At 39.0% G+C, this 18,160-nt stretch overlaps 1 protein-coding gene across 2 annotated transcripts in view; it reads right to left on the bottom strand.

Moving 5' to 3' along the window:
• Window positions 1–18,160, bottom strand: part of SNX7 (sorting nexin 7) — an 87,712-nt gene that overhangs the window by 15,126 nt on the left and 54,426 nt on the right. For both annotated transcript variants that reach the window (XM_032487160.1, XM_032487161.1), the window contains exon 8: window positions 9,608–9,760. In XM_032487160.1, the coding sequence (XP_032343051.1) occupies window positions 9,608–9,760 (153 nt within the window). The remainder of the gene's footprint in view (window positions 1–9,607; window positions 9,761–18,160) is intronic.

Raw genomic sequence — 18,160 nt, 5'->3', positions numbered from 1 at the left:
AAACTTAAGATTCAAAACAGGAATGAAAACTTCCAGGAGCTGCAGATTTAAACATTTTTCTGAAATGTAATCAATCCACAAAGAAATTAGAGATGATGCTGAAAAAGGAAAGCAACATTTATTATTTTGCAATAGCTCAAAATTATTCATTAAATTTCATTTTTAGAAATGACTAAATTCAGAATCGTGTCAATTTATAACTTGAGAAATAGTAGTAATTTCAAAATAACAAGATTTGCATATTTTTTCTAAAAAATACTTTTATTTATCTCTCAAGAGTTTAATACGTTTGTATTTGTAAATACTGCAAATAGTTAAATGACCACAAAACAGTTAATGCAAAAAAAAAAAAAAAAGACTCATTAGCTCCAAACGCCACCTTGTGGTCCATTTAAAAATTTATTTTGTACTATTAGCCTGTAGATCTCTAACTCAAGATCTGCTAAGGTAGGACTCGCCCTAGATATAACTAATTCCATTTCTCTAATTTTTACACATGAAAAAATTGCGGATCCAAAAGATCAAACACACTAGACATCTTTACAGAAATAATTAATATAAGAGCCAAAATTTGAAGTCCTATCTTTCTAACTCATACTTTTCTATACCATCACAGCATTGTTTTGTACTTCTAACAAACCACTTACATGAAGTCCGTCCAGTTTGGTACCTGACTCTTCAAACACTAAGCTTATCTGTGTTCATTTAACCATACACGTAAAGTACAGCAAACTAAAACCAGCACATTTACTTTGGGATTACTGGAAAATTATCAAGGCACAGCTATGATGTTTAACTGCTTTAAGTATTTCACATATGTTTTCTAACTTAATTCTCCTAAAGACCTGTGAGGGATGTGTGTGGGTAGGGGATGGGGAAGGAGAGGACTATTAAAACCACTTTTTTGGGGGGTGGGTACAGTTTAGTGGTAGAGAGCATGCTTAGCATGCACGAGGTCCTGGGTTCAATCCCCAGTGCCTTCACGTGAAAAAAAAAAAAAAGCCCCACTTTTTGACAGATTAGAAAACTGGGTATAGAGAAGATTGAGATTTCATAATTAGTTAGTGGCAGGCATCCTGATTTCCAAGTTTAATTTTTTTCATGAGTAAACCCATCTTCTTTCTTAAAGGTGTTACATCATGCAGTGTGTGCAAGTGTGTTTTAAATCATTTCTTCCTTTTTCTTTTGACAGGAACTATTATATTGCCCTATAGAATACAGTCTGACATTTATGAAGAATAGAATGAAAGTTCCCTGATTCAGAATCTAGATATTTTTAGAAATTATTTCATTACACTGTGTAGTCTCCTATTCAAATCTTTGACTGTTAACTACAGAAAATCTTGTCTAATCCAAAGGATGGGAAGAGGCATAAACTGTCTATGCTATCCCAAACTGTTCATCTCACACCTAAGCTCAACTTCACTTGTATGGATAATTGAGAAATAATTACATCACAGGATATAAAAGATTGGTGAGAATATTTTTAAGGGAAATTTTAAGAAACCAGAAACCTGCAAAACAACAAAAGCTTTAAGACTTATACAACACAATAAAAGATGTCCACAGTTATGTGGAGTGGGGGAGGGTATAGCTCAAGTGGTGGGGCGCATGCCTAGCATGCATGCGGTCCTGGGTTCAATTCCCCGTACCGCCTCTAAAAATAAAGAAATAAACTTATTACCACCATCCCCCACACACAAAAAAACCAACAAACCAAACAAATAAAACACACACACACACACACACACACACACACACACACACACAACGTAAGGTTATATGCAAATAAAAGCTGTAGCTATGGCTCTAGAATACACAATTCAGAAAAGAAATCATCACTTAATAAAATTAAAAGTAAGTTAATACATAATACTTCAGAATTCTAAAAATTATAAACACTTGATTTTTAACATTTCCTTAGAATAAATAAAAATCAGGTGCTGGTGCATTTAAACTTAATTCTATATTTGCTTTTTATACATGTTATAATACTTGAATATTAATAAGATTATAAAATTTTACATGAGAAAGGACACTACACTTCTTAAGTGTGAGAGATGAACAGACTCTTAGAAAACAGAAGGAACTTTAGAGCAGCACTTCTCAAATTATTTTTTTTGTTTTGTTTTTGATGAAGATGACCATCCCTAAATGAATTGGATGGTCCATAGCAAAGTGGTGTAACGTATCCTGAATCTGCTAATCCAGACGTTCAGGCTTCTAGTGAGTGCCTCCCACTGAGCCAAAAAGCAGACAATGTGGGCAAAAGAATGTAACGAACTGGAATTTTAACCGACATAAACACGGTCAGGCTGAGTAAACATGTAAGCGTCTTAGCCTCTCAAGCTGGTGGCTTGCTTGCTTTCCAAGAAATCTAGTCAACCCACTAATAGCACTCTACTGAATTCTAGGGTCTGTAACACAGTTCTTAAACATTCTTCAAACAGTTCCAAAGAGACAGGCTATTCTTTTCTGAAGGACTGTTTTAGCACTATCAGGAAACCTGTCTTCCTGGGTTCCAGAGGGCAGGTCAGGCACCACATTTAGTAAACGTTAGGAGGCACAATTGTAAAGAGAAAAGTACCCTGACACGCATTCAAAAATCCCTGCCCTAGAGAACTCTGAATTATTCTGGCTCCAGCCAGCTTCTTTGTTCCTATGATTAGGGAAGGGAGTAGAGACACATTAACCTTAAAGAAAGTGTCTGTTTACTCTGTTTCATCCTAAAAGACTGTCATTTAAATGGTTCAACACAGACCCACTATTACGCGTCTGTCCCAATTTTAAAAAGGAAAACTAAAAAACTACAGGTCAATCCTTGGGACCAAAATGACACTAAATAACGCTAGCCGGGTAAATCCTCAACCCCTTGCATCCGTGCATCCTTCTCTCTACCAGGAAGACTGCTCACGAAGAGCTGAGCAGTGTATTGTGTATGTGTATTGTGTATGGTGTGTGTCACAAATTACAGAGGTTGACTGTTTTGGAAATAGGTGTCATTGTTCCAGTATTCCCCAAAACCTTCCCTGGAGCTAATCTGAGTGTTCACCGAGGCAAGAACAGTGGTGTGGGCATCTCCTAGGTGAGCAGAGGTCTGCCGACCTACCCGACATAAGTCAGTTTAGAACTCAGAGCTTCACTGGGGCTTTGTAAGCACTGTTTAAGCGCTGGTAAAGGAAGGGCTTTGGCACTGGTCACTGAGAAAGGAACATGCCAGCCTTCTCTTTTTGTGGCAATGGATAGCTAATACTTTATTATCTCTTCAAATATACTGAATTTGTTTATCTTTTATTTATATTTGCCTAAACCTTGCAACTTATACTTTCATTCTCCTGGATGGAGGAAACAGGCGTGAAATAGAAATGAAGCAGTACTGTTTTCTCAGTTTCTGTAACATGGTTTCCATCGGAGAGTCACTTTACTTATTTCACTAGAGCTCGTGAATTCCTAATTCTCTTGCTTCTGAAAGAGGCTCCTCACACTCGCTTCCATTTGACTGGGGTATCATTTGGAAGGTCATTCACGTTTTTGTTCCAGAACCTCACTTCCTCCTGCAACGTGCCCTCCCTGACACTGTCTGTTTCTTCTGTATTCATCTTTGACTGTATCCTTCTCTTTGTATCTTTGCCTTTCATAGTCCATGGCCCACAGGTGTAATCATATCTGGTTTGTTAACTGCTTCACTCTTTTTACTTTTTAGAATTGTTCATTCCTCTTATGTCATATTCTCTCTTTAGTCCTATGATGTTGAAATCATTACTAACTTTCCTGTAATTTTTTCCAAATCACTTTACTAAATTCTAGGCAATATGACTGAGAATGGCCAGGGTTTCCTTCCTTTGCTTTTGCCGCCCAGATTTTAAAAATGGTACTTCTCCCCACGTTTCTGTCATGTTATGTAACAGTACCTCTTTGTTGGATGAAATGCAGTCTTGCTCCTTTTAATTCACGTAGATCAACAGAGAGTCAATAATTTATCTGATTCCCAATGTTTTTAAAAAAAGAATGACATTTTCAACAGAAATCTTAATGCCACTCATCAGAATCTTGCTTAGCTGGCAGTTTTATAATCATTATATCAATAAGATTAACCTTTAAAGCCACAGTAAGCTTGGGAGCTATCTTTACTGGGACCAGAGTGTTTTCAATATTCACAAAAACTTAAAAAATGTTCCAAAGCATGTGGTGCCCACTGAATAGAAAACAAACAGCACTTCCACTGGAATTTATTTTACCATCCCCAACATAACAAGGAATACATTTCCGAATGAAAACAACTATACTTGAATTTCTAGGACATTCAAGGCTTATCTTTACTTACTTTGTACAAGAACTGTTATGAAATGTATTTTTTAAATTTCTTTAATTTTTAAATGGTCCATGTGTAGCTGGACTTGGATTTTAGAAAAGCGTTAGGTGTGTTATTGATTTGGCTAGATGATGAACCCTCGTAATGACTTTTTTTTTTCATTTATATTACAGAAAACGTCCTGCTCTATAATTGTTTCTCTGCTTCCTACATTTCGATGTATATATATATATATATATATATATATATATATATATATATATATATATACTTTTATTACTTAGGAATGATTGAACTCTTCTATTTAGTCAGTTCATTACCATTCAAGTAAAAAAAAAAAACCTAATTTAAATACTTTTCCATTAAAAAAAAACATCGTAAAGCTGTATTAATCAAGTGAAAAATACATATACTTATTATTCTTATTTTTCCTTAAGGGTAAGATTTAACTTTGAATTTGAATGCTGCTTAGTGCTTAGCACAAGGTTCTGATGTTAACAGAATCTTAAATAAATGATTTTACATGAGGCAATTGACATTCTTAAATAAGATTGACACCATTTGAAATGAAGTGACCTCTAACCAGTTATTTCTTGAAATTCTTACCAAGACAGATTTTAACTCTAATTTTCATAGTTATTTTTCATAGTATTATTTATGAGAGCAAAAATTTACATAAATGCTTAACTATTAATAATCTTCATTAAAAAAGGCATAGTAACATGAAGTAGTATAGAAGATTATATCATTATATGAAAAAGTATTTAAACAAATGAAAAATATAGAACTCAATATATACCCACAGTAATTATCATGACACAAATAAGTAACATATGTTTTTAGGTTGACATATTTGGAAAGAATCATGCAGGAATTTTAAAATATTTTGATCTGCATATGGCAAGTTCTTTTTCCATGATTGCATTTAAATATACTCCGCTCTAGGAGATAAGGTGAGGGGCATTCTTTATTTCTTCTTTATATGTCTGTGTACTTTGTTATTGTTTTTGGTGTGCATATATTAAATTTATAACCAGAAATTTAGGCTATGAAACAAAGACTTCCATACTAATAATTCTAAAATAATTCTAATTCTAATAATTATTTTAGAATTCTAATAATTCTAAAATAAACTATGCAAAGGAATAAATTATATTACTTCAAGTATTACATTCATTTAACCACAAATGGTTTTATTTGGCAAAAATTAACATCATGTGATCTTTTCATGATTATATTAAAATTAGACTTTCAAAGAGTCTATTCTTTCAGTCTGTAATACTTCCCAAGGACTACTTCCTTTCAGATCTCTTCAACATCATCATAACCATCATCATCATCATCATTCATGACAAAAACATACTCTTCTGTACCTACTAAAGAACAATTAGAAAACATCCCTGCACTTATCCAACATGTCATATTTTATGATTTTAGCATCCCTTCACATTTTAGCAAGAAATAATTTTCTTTGGTTATTTGGATACCAATATACTTCAAAATTGTTCAACTACAGTTTTGGTTTTATCGTTTTGTTATTCTTGTTTTTTCTTTTAAAAAAGACTCAAGTGTATTCTTAATTATCGGTCATTTAGAACAAAATGGGGAAGAATTTCATTTCACCTATTCAAAGGTTATTTGGAGATAACCTATCTTATATTTGGTGTCAGCTGTCTCCAAGTAAATTCACAGGTCTAAGTACAACATTTCAATATGACAAAAATTCGCTCTGATTCAGCCCTGTACCTCATATTAACAGCCTGATTTTCCTCTGTCATTTTGATATTTAAATTTTGAATTATAAACAAGCTGTGACCATTTCACTTCATAAAAGTCCAAAGGCAAATGTGTATACCCCATTTCTTCTATCACACTAGGAACAAACGCCTTTGGGGATTTCTTTTTGGAAATATTGATGAAAAAAAGAAGTATTTCCATAAGAATATGATTAAATCAAAGGGGGAATGGAACGATTCTGGAACATTCGTCTTCCTTGTATATGAGATATTCTGGAGTTAACAGGTAACAGCACACTGTTGCTGTTTCAGGCCACACAGTTTGTGTGTTAATTAGGAAGCCTTGATTATCTAAGGCTCCAACTTCCTGATTACGCTTGGACTGAGGCGCCAAATCAGTTAAAAATCATTCACTCGGAAAAAAAAAAAAACAACGAATAAATAACTAGAGCCGTAGGAGTCTTGCAAAGTAATAATAAAGAAAACCAATGATTCCTCCAAGTTTATATAAACAAGATGCAGTACACTTGATATAATTTTAGTAACATTTAGAAATATAATTCTCTTGGAGGAAAGAGTTAAACACATATTGATATAAACTGCTGTGAAGAAGAAAATTTGCAATATGGCACAGAGATGCTAACAAGTATTTCTAAGAAAATAATATTTTGTATAAGCTGATTTCAAGCTATGAGAATGACAACATATATGAGAGGTATAGTTGGAACCCAAACAGTTCAGTTGGAGTTCAGTGGAACTGCTATGAACATTTTCTCTTAAAAAATAAAAAATCCAAACTTAGAAAAGTTTTGCAGACTTTATTATCTAAAGGAAAACAGTAGGTGTATTTGTCATGTGGTTTTTATATCTTAATATACTTAGGTTTTATAATCACAATCACTTACAGTATATTGAATATTTCTAATTTTCAAGGCATTTTCTTATAAATTATTTCAATTGATTGTCACACACTCTATAATGTCAGCGTGGACAGGTCCTACTGTAAAGGAGAGCTGAAGGTATTTCTGTGGATTTAAATAGTTAAGTGGTAATAAAGCCTATGGTGATAAATGTGCTTTATTCAACAGAAATACTTGAAATCATTTCAAAATATGAGATTCATGGGAAATTCCTTTTAGATACTTGAATCTACTGAAGGTTGTTCATGTGGAGTAAAAAACAGGAGAGAGAGAAAATGATCTTTCTAATCGTACCTGCTAGAAAGATAGTCACTCGAATCTGTCCACCGATCCACAGCCCACTGCCGTGAAACCTCTACGTCCGCTCGTGTCTCTGTCGCTACGTTTTCTGACTAGTCTCAGCACGTTTAGTTTCGTTCCACTCAGACCCACACACTGCACAAGCGATGTTTCCGAAAGGGAAGTCCAATAGATATTGCCCCTTCCCTGCTGAAAACTCTTCAATGGCATTTCCCATTTCCCTCAGAATGAAAAAAAGACCAAGCTTAAAAGGCCCTTTTCTGCCTAACAGGGTTCAGGACATATTCATGTAAAATATGGCACATTGGCAGATTAAGCTGAAGACGTCTGCGAACACGGCAGGGGCACAAAAGTCACTCTGACCTTCTTCCAACCCTTAACCTCTGAGGCAGGTCATAAAACCCTAATGCCCTGAGGAAAAGAGCATCTTCACCTCTGAAGGCAAAGGGACACAGAGAAGACTCCTAACACGAAGGCTCTGCTAAGTCTCCCCCAGTTTACTGCACTCACCTCACACTCCTTAATCTACCCTGTTTCTACAGGACAGCCCACGCTTCCTCAAACCTAGCAGAAAAGTAGCCAGATCTGGCTCTTCTGGTCTCCTCTTGCTTCTAAAGGCTGCTGGGCCACAAAGAACTTACATTAAATCCACTTGTATGCTTTTCTCCTGTTAATTTACCTTTGTCAGTTGAATTTTCAGACCCAGCCAGGCATTCTTGGAGGGCTCAGAAAAACTTTTTCCTCCTCTACAAGCTTTACTTTTCAACTCACCACTACCTGCACTCGACCATCCTCCAAAACAGAATTTCAGTTATTTGAACACATTCTCTCTCACGTTCAGGCTTTTGTGTACGTCTCTTCTCTGTCTGGAGCTGGCTTTCTCACAGCCTTGTCTGGCTTCCTCTTACTCATCATCCAGGTCTCAGCTTAAACATATCCTCTGAGAAATCTCCTTCATTCCTTCTTGATAAGGTGAGATGCCCCTGCAATGTGTCTCTATCCTGGAACTTACTAAACTGTATTATTACAATGTTTTGTTTTAACTGTTTCTCTCGCTGACTGTAACTGCCTGAGAAAGGGACTGTGTTTGACTTGCACACTGTGGTTTCTCCAGGGTCCGGCAGTGTGTAGTGGTAGTAGGATCTCAAGTAATTCTTGTTGAATGAAAATCTCAGTATCAGTTAGATAATCTTCCAAAATCTAAAATATTTCAGTTTAAAGTACTTTTAAACTGGCAAGCCCAACAGACTACAGAGTATATAGCATAAATTTCTTAATGTATCCATTTTTGTATAGTCATTAATTCAGACAGAGATAAGGTTAAACTTGTATGTTCAAAATACATTTCCTAGGAAAAGTTAGTTCAGAATATGCTGGATGAAGAAAGTGATAGTATAAAATTCATTATAAATAATAACTACTTTGCAGAACTGTTAGTTGTGGGAAAAAAAAAAAAAACAACCCAAAATTAAAATAATCATTTGAAAAGCAAAACGTTGACTAGGCTCTTTCCTGAACCAAAAAAACAAACAAGCACACAAACTGAACTAAAGTGAAATAAAAAAATAAAATAAATTTTAAAAAATGAAACAAAAGTGGGCAGGGTATATAGCTCAAGTGGTAGGGTGCAGGCTTAGCGTACACAAGGTCCTCGGTTCAATCCCCAGTACCTCCTCTAAAAATAAATAAGTAAAACCTAATTACCTCCCCCCCAAAACAAAACAAAACAAACTCTCCAAAAAAAAACAAAAACAAAAACAAAAAACCCAAAACAAAACAAACAAAAACCAAAAACCAAGCAGCACGCTCCCTTTTTGACTTTTTGAACGGCTCCAAAAGGCAACGTGGCATGGCAGGGACACAAAGTATGGGGACTGAACTAATTTTCTACCCATTCAAACCTCTGTTCCTTTCCTCACTTCGCAAACCCTTCATTGCATAAGACAAGGAGACGAAAAGGAAGTAAGATCGGAGAATCATTAGGAAGCATGATCAAGTGCATCTGAAGAATTCAAACCCTTCCCAAACAAGAAACTGAGGGGAAAACAAACAAAACGGATTGCAGCACAACGCCCTCTCCCGGCAGCTCAGCTCGCACCCGGCGCTCGGGCCTGCGGTGTGGACCGCCCCACCCCCCACCCCCGCCTCCGCGGAGACACGTGTGTCAGCGGGCGGGGCTCGCGTGACTCTATTCACTGGCGGCTCCCCTGGCGGGGAGCCACCGAAGAGGCTTCTGAACGTGACACTTGGCTCCTTAACAGGCTCTTGCAACACGAGACAGGAAGTAAGAGAGAGGTTAACTTTCTAAAAACGACGCCATCCCACACGTGGCCCATTACCTGTTCATAATAGCGGATGCTCTCCTCAGCCATATCTGTGAACGCTGACTTGAGGTCATTCTCCATGTTTTGTTTCCATCTTTCCCAGTCTGCTTTCAGGGCATTGTTGGCACACTCCACTTTATCTTCCAGCTTCCCAATCTCTTCTGTGAGCTGAATTAGATCACAAAGAGAGGTCAGCTGACCTACTATCCTCCCACTAAGTGAATTCTTCAAATCTAAGCTGAATATTGTAAAAAAAAAAAAAAAAAAACAAAACCAGATGTTTTTGAAAAGTCACCAGGATTTACCATGAGTACTAACTAGTTTAAGTAAAAAGGACAGGGGCTGCAGTCGGAGATCTAAGTCTGCCACCAACTAGCGCTTGACTTTGCCTAAATCTCTGAAACCGTGGGCTTCAGTTTCACTATTGATAAAACACAGGAAATTGAACTCCAAGTTATCTCAAAACTCCTTTGCAATGACTCTCTCACTATCCCTGTTCGTGGTGAAAGTATTTATGTTAAAAGACATGATTTCACACCTTCAGCTTTCCCTTCCTGGTCCTCGTTTTTCAACCATTTTCAGCAGAACACTCAATTAACCGACATGCTATAACATCTGTACAGATGACGTAGTCCAACGTGGAGGCCCAGGGGATTAACCTGCCACATCCCACTCAGCTGATAACAGAGGCAGGCTCATATCTCAAGACACCTGACACCTCGTCCACGCTCCACTAGACAGTCGCCCTCCTCCAACTCACCCACCGACCTTTGAGCGTGGAACCCAGCAACTTACTGGTTTACATTTGGCATGTTTACATACATATTTATATATCCATACATATTTTATACACACGTATTTATTCATATACTCAGTATATATTTATTAACTGCCTTCTCTGGACCAGCCATTCTTCTAGGACTTGGGAGATTCAATAGGAAAGACAACAGACAAAAATCCCAATTTCACCAGAGCTTCTACTCTGCTGGGGAAAAACAAACGGAAAGCAAGGTAAATGAGAGATGAACTATGAGTTGATAATAAGTGCCAAAAAGAAAAAGGAAGCAGAAAGGTAGAAAAGGAATGGAAGGATGCAATTTTAGATAAGATGACTGGGGAAAGTCTAAACAGGGAAGTGTCATTTGAAAGCAATTCTGAGGTTGACGTCAGAGTGAACCACGGGGTTCTCAGTAGGAGAAGCACTCCTGGCAGAGGAGACAGCAAGGACAATGGTCCAGCAGTGGAAGCGTGCCTGGACAGTCCTAGAAGAACAAGGAGACAGGCATGGCTGCAGCGGGAGGCACAGTGAAGAAAGAGAGAAGGTCCCTAGGCAATGAGGTCAGAGAAGCAGTGGGTAACCAGATCTTCTTGGGCCACGCCGTCCATAGTAAAGTTCTGAGATTTCATTGAGATCCAAAGCCAGGACGATTTGAGCAGAAATGACTCTCATGTTTTAAAAGGAGCGTTACAAATCGCCACTGTTGCTTGGCTTAGAGTATCTGAAGAGGCTGTCATTTAAGAAAGTCCTCGTTACAGAGATGATAAAGTGTGAAAATGAGTATATCAGCATCAAAAAAAGATGTTATTTTGCTTCCAGTGCTTGCTTGAAATATTACTCCTTTTTATTTTGCTATAAAATTTCACTTCTGACTCTATTTCTTTGCAGCCATATTTGCTCTTACTTCCCTAAGAATAGACATTTGGTACGATATAAATCTTCTGTTACCCATGGGAGAGCTGCGTCAGTAGTAAAGCTGATTTTCATGTTTTGTGTGTGGGGCGGGAGGATGTGTTTAATTTTTTTAACTTAACTTTTTAAAAACTTTTCTTTAACTTTGTTCTGTTTGTAAACTATCTCAGGGAGGATATTTATTACTTTATGGGTGTGTGTGACTCTTTGGGGTAATTACTTTGCTGATCTTAGAATTTGTCTAAAAGGATGTTAATGGGATGTCTAACCATGGACTGTGGATGCTGAGGGGTGAGCAACGGCAAAACTGCTGACAGGCCGAACTCAAAGAGGATCTGGAAAAAGCTTAGGGGTCAGTGAGAGAACCTCACTCCTCTGGACTGTTGGATGGAATCCTGCCATTATATAGCCAGATTGAGATTCTTAGCAAAATGTCTTTTTTACATCTAGGATGAAGAGGTACCTTCACCAACTGTAATGCACTGTTAACTCTCCTCTGCTTGGGGTTTGTAGCCTAAAATTACTACACACTGGAGTAGGATTACTGGCAGAGGGCTTTACTGAAAGTGGATTTAGGAAACACAGAGTCAAAATCACATTTTCTATCTTCCTTCCCTTCCTGATGAAACTTAAACTGGTCCTGCTGCCAGAAGGGATTTACAACAAAGTTTTCCCTTTGTCAGTCTGCAGCTCCCCCTCGTTAAAGCCCTTATTGGTGGTAGTCAGGCTGGTCGGTGCTTCTGCTCTGGCCAAGAGCGACTGCATTGCTGAAGAAGTCCCGTCCTGTTCTCTGACTTCATTCTCACCTACAGAAAGGTTTGTAGCCTTATCAGCACAGCACTGGGATGAGGAAGACGAACGACAGGTTAGACTGACCTCAGACCCCCCTTTTGTCTTTTACAAGCTATGACACATTGGGAAAGGCTACCTTGTGAAGCCCTAGTTTCTTCATCTGTAAAACGAATATAAAAATAACAAATCTATCTCATAGGGATTTTTATGAAAATTGCCTGAGATTATGAACACCCATTGATTTGCATAGTGCCTGACAACATGCTTGCTAAATGCTATCTATTACCACCACCACCAGGGTCGTCACCGTCAGGGTCTAGGTCTTAAGTTAATTTCTGGTGCTATTTCTTGACTTACTCTCACCAGTACAGAAGATGACACACATGTTCCAAATACATACGATCAATTCTTGTCATTTTTCTGTGGCTATGTATATATTAATTTTTCTTTCTTTGATGATTTCATCATTATTTTAGAAAAAGATCAAAAGAGACCTTACGTATTTCCTCACACTGAATCATCTTCCTATAATTTTAATTCAAAGAAACTCAAGTTGAGAATAAGCACAAAACACTTAATTCAAATTAAGAATGATCTGGACTATATCTTTCCTACCAATTATAAAGGCAAATCATTAGATTTCCCTTCCCTCAGTTGACTTTGATTTTAGCAAGTTCTTTGGTACAAGGAACCATGCATTTTAGATGGTGCTGTCCAGGCTCCGAACACAAACACTCAACAAAATTTAACTAAAATGGGAGAGTAACCGCGGCAGGTCAAAGCAGCCCCCCAGGGCTTCAGCACCCCTCTAACAACACAGCGGTTTTCAATAACTCTAAAAGTCAGAAATTCAATTCATAGTTTCTATTGCGAAGCAGCACAGAAAAGACTGTTTAAAAGGCCTAAAGCTTGAAAAATTCTTCTCACAAATACCAGAAGCAATTTGGCCCTCTGTTGGTGGAAACACCAAAGAAGCAAGCAGACTCTTAAGCCAGGAAAATGTTGTAATATCAGAATAAGTAATAAAAGGTTGTCATATAGCGAGAAATCAAGATTTACATTTAACTGCAAGGCTAATGGGTGACCTCTAGCTTCAGTTACATTCAGCTAGAAATTAGCCACACAATCAAATGAAAATCATTAATATTAACAGTCTGGTAAACAAAACAATATCCTTCCTCAGTAGTGAGTACCTGCTCTGACACCAGGAACAGCGGCGTGTTAATGACCATTTATTGTATTGCTGCCAGGGGCGCTGCATTAAGCTCTGTACTTTACATACATTATTTCATTTAATCTGCATAATAATGCTGCAAATTTGGGAATACTCTCTTCCCTTCACAAGCTGGGAAACTGGGGAAAAGAAGTGAAAGAGATCACATAGCATTTTGTGGCACCTTGGAGATTCAAACCAAGATCCACCTGAGTCAAAGCACAGGCTCTTTCCACACTGACTGAAGAGCCCCAAGCTAGCGTGTCTGTGGCTTTTAAGGTTAAACTGATTCAGCTCTTACCTCAAGGAGTTTGTTATCTATTGGAAGACAGATATGCAGAAATAAAACAAAAGCCAAAGGCTAGAATACAAAGCAGAATGTGATACATATCATAATGGAGGGGGAAAAAATTCAAGCAGTAGGTAGAAAGATACAGAATGGAGGATTAATTCTAACTGGGGGAGGGGACATTCTGACCAGCCTGTTTGCTAAGCAGTGACTGGGGGAAGGAGACACCTGGATGAGGGTATGGCGTAAATGAAACAGCAGAGGTGTTATGTTACAGAGGAAGAATGGCCAAGAGGTAGGTTTGGAGGCTTGAGGTGGGCAAGGAGAAAACACAGGAAATGCAGCTGGAGAGGCTGATAGAAGACTGGCCACTAGAGGGTGTAAACAATATTGAGCAAAAAATGGATTCTGAGGAAATGGTAAGTTACCAAAAGTTTTTGACCAGGGCTGAGGTTCATTTCACATAGATTCCTGAGTCAGAGATATGCAGAGATGCTTAAAGCAGGATGGAAGGAGGAGGGAAAGAAAGGAAACCAGTTAAGCTGCATGGGGACTACGGAGACAGCAGTAAAAATGACAGGGAGGATCCGGTTCCTTCCCACTCACTCATCCAGCGCATCCACCCAGCACCCATCTAGTCTGTGTTCGGAACAATGATGGAGGGAGGAAGAACAGAACTTGCCAGACCTTGTCCTCAAGGACTCATGCCTAGGGGGAGAAATTAAAAAACAAAACAAAACAAAACAAAAACTGGGTAAAGAAAATGTGAAAAACATTTCATGTAAAGCAAACAGGGTGTACAGTCCTAGAAGCATGTTTACTTTGAAGTTTCTAAAAATTGCAGGTGGTTTTCAAGGTTGGGACCTAGAGTACGAGTAGGGGAAAAGCAAAAAAACAAGAGAGGCAGGCTGCTGCCAAGTACTACAGGGACTTCCCTGGGGTGCCTGGACCTTAACAGAGAACAAGTGGAATCACTGAAGGAGTTTAGGGAAGAGGACCAGGGGGGCAGCGGTAACAAGCAGATTCCAGACGCTGGGATGAGGAGGAGAAAGAAAGAGACTAAAACGCTGGCAGGCAGAATCACTAGCAGTTGACTCTGTGTGGGCACTGGGAGAAAACATAGAATTATCTGATCTTTGTAACTGTCTGGGATGACCTGGAAGAACTGGGGGGTAAGGTGGTGAGACAGGAAATGGAGGCCTGAAGGCAACAGCAACAGTCCTGCAGAGTGAGGTACTCATCAGAGGACTTTGGGAGGTCAGCCTTGTGACATGTCTCACTAAAAATTCTTACTATAATTTTTACAGAGTGAGGAAAAAAAAAAGTAAAAAAAAGTCCTGCTCCCTGAGAAGGTGACGCCAAGCAGGGCCCTGTGGAGTCCTCCTTGATACAAATCTTTCTGTGTCCCCTGTTTCTGGTTTGTAGGAAATGGGCTTCAGTCAGCCTCTTTGCCCTTTCCGGAGGGCAGATTCAAACAGTTGCTAATCTGGGAATGCAGAAGCCAGGGAGGAGCAGCCCAGAAATAAGAGTGCAGCCCTGGGGCAGGGGCCTGGTTCCTCCTTAAGGAATAGACAGAGAAATACTTTTAAGGTCTTCTGCAGGAACTAAGCTCCCCCACCCCCACCCACAAGCCAAGGCAGCAATATAATAAATGGTCCAAGTTTTCAGTACTGTTAACAAAGTAGACTCTGCACATGATGAACGCAGACCCCTGTCGGTACACTTTCAACGTTCTTCAGGCAATTCTCTGTTATGATTTTCTTTTCCTGAATTGTTTGGAAAACTCAATCTAAGTTTTACTTTGTTTTGTTTTAACATTTCCTGCCCCTCAAATTTTAACTTTAATTTGTGCTCCTTAAGCCTCCATTCTCCTCCAAAATACAGTTTCTTATTACCTTCATAAGATGGAAGAACATATCAACTGAGGCTAAAAGTAAACATTCACTCAACAAATCTTTATTTTAAAGTGCTCTCTATGTGCCAGGCATTGGCCCAGGCCCATGACCAAGGCCACAGGGTGACTATAAGAGAGATGGTCCTTGTTGCTGGGAGCTTACAACCTAGTAGGGGTTTCAGATCCACACCGCACTGTCCCTCTATTGTCACCTTACCAGTCGCCTTAAGAGTATCAGTGAGTTTGCTCTCTTTTCATAAAATAAGGAAGTACCTTCTAAATGAAATTTTAGGAAATCCAGAACATCTAGATTCAAAAATTTCCCTAAAAAAGGAAATGTGCCTTTATACCCAATAAATATCCTTACTGCACTAAATATTGACTTGATGAAGTTAAGCTAAGCATTGATACAGATTAAGTTAACAGTCACATTGTAATCCACTCAGGGGGCAATATCCGCATTCCCAGGACATTTCTACATGTCCAGTGCTCTGCTGCACGAGACAGGTGCTACGCGGGAAGGTGCGGCACCTGCTGCAGTGACACGTTCCCTGCCTCCCAAAGCCAAGATGCTCTTGGCTCTAGAGCAAGACGCAGATTCCACAGACACTGTTCACTGACATGGCTCCGCTCTGAAGAAGTACCATTTCCTCTTTCTCAGTTGCCTCAGGGTAACAGTAAGCTGTTCGGGGCTTCTCCTCACCTTTCCCCCTGAATTTTAAAAATTTCATAATCACACACATTTATCGGTCAGTAATCTGGAGCCTGGGCTCTGAGATGCATGGGTCGGAATCCTGACTGTGACTTTAGCTGAGTTCAGTTCCTTGATAGGCTGCAGCTTCCTGATCTGGAAAATGAGGAGAAAGAAAGTACATGCTTCACGGGATTGTTCTGAATCCTGTGTTAGCCAAGTGCCGGGACCTGAGCATTTAAGACATGACAGGGCTGGAGGGCACCCGAAGTGATGACGGAAGGGTTACTGTTAGGGTCGCAGGAACGGTCTGATGACCGTCTCCCCGCTCACTTGTACTGCGCTGGGGAATCCTTACTGAGGCCCTGCCTATAAAAGGAACGTTAGCCACAGGGGAAACAAAGGGACATTAACAGCTCAGAAGGCTGCCTCAAAGCCCCAGAACGCCTGAGAGTGCTGGGAGCTGGAATGGACAACGCAGCCAGGCCAAAAAGTCTACATACGGCCGTTCCATCAGGCCTTCCTTCAAATCAAATGGACGAGGCCGGGAAGCCCAGAAATGTCCTCCATTCTGAGGCACTGGACTGTCACATCACATCACTAAATTACTCCACCCTAACCCAAGAAATATTGGTACCTTGCTCATTAAGGGATGAAAACTCCTAAGACAAAAAAATGCAGACGGACCTTTTCCCCGACTCTGGAGGTTCTTTAAAGTACACTTCCTAGGGACTGAAAACCCATCCAGTAACTCAAGAAAATCCCCTAGACTTCTGAACATTCTCTTAGGCCTTTAGTTTTTCTCATTTACCAGACATTCGTTTTCAGAAAATATATCAGTTCATTCAAGGACTGTTTGTTGAGCACTTACTATGTGCCAAGAGCACCGGGCGAGGCACGGTGCCCCGTGTGAAACAGTCTCCTTCTTTTCTCGCTCAGTCTTGGGCACACTGATGTCATAGGAGTAAATCTTTACTTAACGTCAGAAAGGCCTCCCAATTCCACTACAGTTTCATCACGAGACCAGGACGGAATGCCATACTGTGTGTTTCTCAAATTGGGTTCCTATATCCACATCAACACTCAGGGCTAACCTAGAGGGCTGTCAATGTCATGAGTAAACACAGCAAAGTATCATGCATATTTTATGCAGATCAGAGAAGAATATTTTTAAATTAACATAAACATAAATACAGGATGGAATAGTGATATTCATATGAAATTTTAACACAGGAGACCTTAAAGAAATTTTGAGCTTGCACTGGCCCCTGGTGGGTCTCTCAGACTACTGGAGTAACATTACAACTTTCCTTTACCAAAGAAAGTAAACTCTTTTGATAAACACGTTTGACCTATGCACCACATTAAAATATGCATTAGAAGTAAATCTGCTTGACTGCTGAACTACATATTTAATAAAGAATTAATACACTCTGGCATGATAATTCTAGGGGAGTTAATGGCCATGATTACCAACAGCTTTATCAAAGTATCACTTATAAAAATTACAGACTGAGAAAGCAGTTTCCCAACAGTCTATTTCTCCAGAAATAGCTGCCAGGATGACAGAAGAAAATACAGGTCACGCTTTTTTCTTTTTTTCAATTTTATCTATCACTGCTAAACAGCGGTCCAGGGAAAATTTCACTTACCTAAGAAAGACCCAGCCTCGCTGACTATAAATCATCCACCCTTCATCACTTATTCCTGACATTATAATCTCTAACCAAGCACCCTCTTCCTCACCCTGTGACCGTCTCTATTTACAAGTACAGCAGAAAGCTCATGTGGGTAGCACGATTAAAATTTAGAGTCTCTCCAATATCATGATTGAGCTCCAAACATCTGAACAACTTACAAGGGGGTCTGCGCCTAACACATTATTGGAAGAGTTCTTTTCTTAATGAATAATGGCGATCTCACACAAATTAGTCTAGTGGGTAGAAATTTATGAGGGTAGCATGACCTTGATACAAAAACTGACACTTCTGGCACAAGC

This window comes from Camelus ferus, chromosome 9 (genome assembly GCF_009834535.1).
Source record: "Camelus ferus isolate YT-003-E chromosome 9, BCGSAC_Cfer_1.0, whole genome shotgun sequence".
NCBI classification, from domain to species: domain Eukaryota; kingdom Metazoa; phylum Chordata; class Mammalia; order Artiodactyla; family Camelidae; genus Camelus; species Camelus ferus.
The sequence above is the reverse complement of the archived record's forward strand: the minus strand, read 5'-3'. Positions and strand labels throughout refer to the sequence as shown.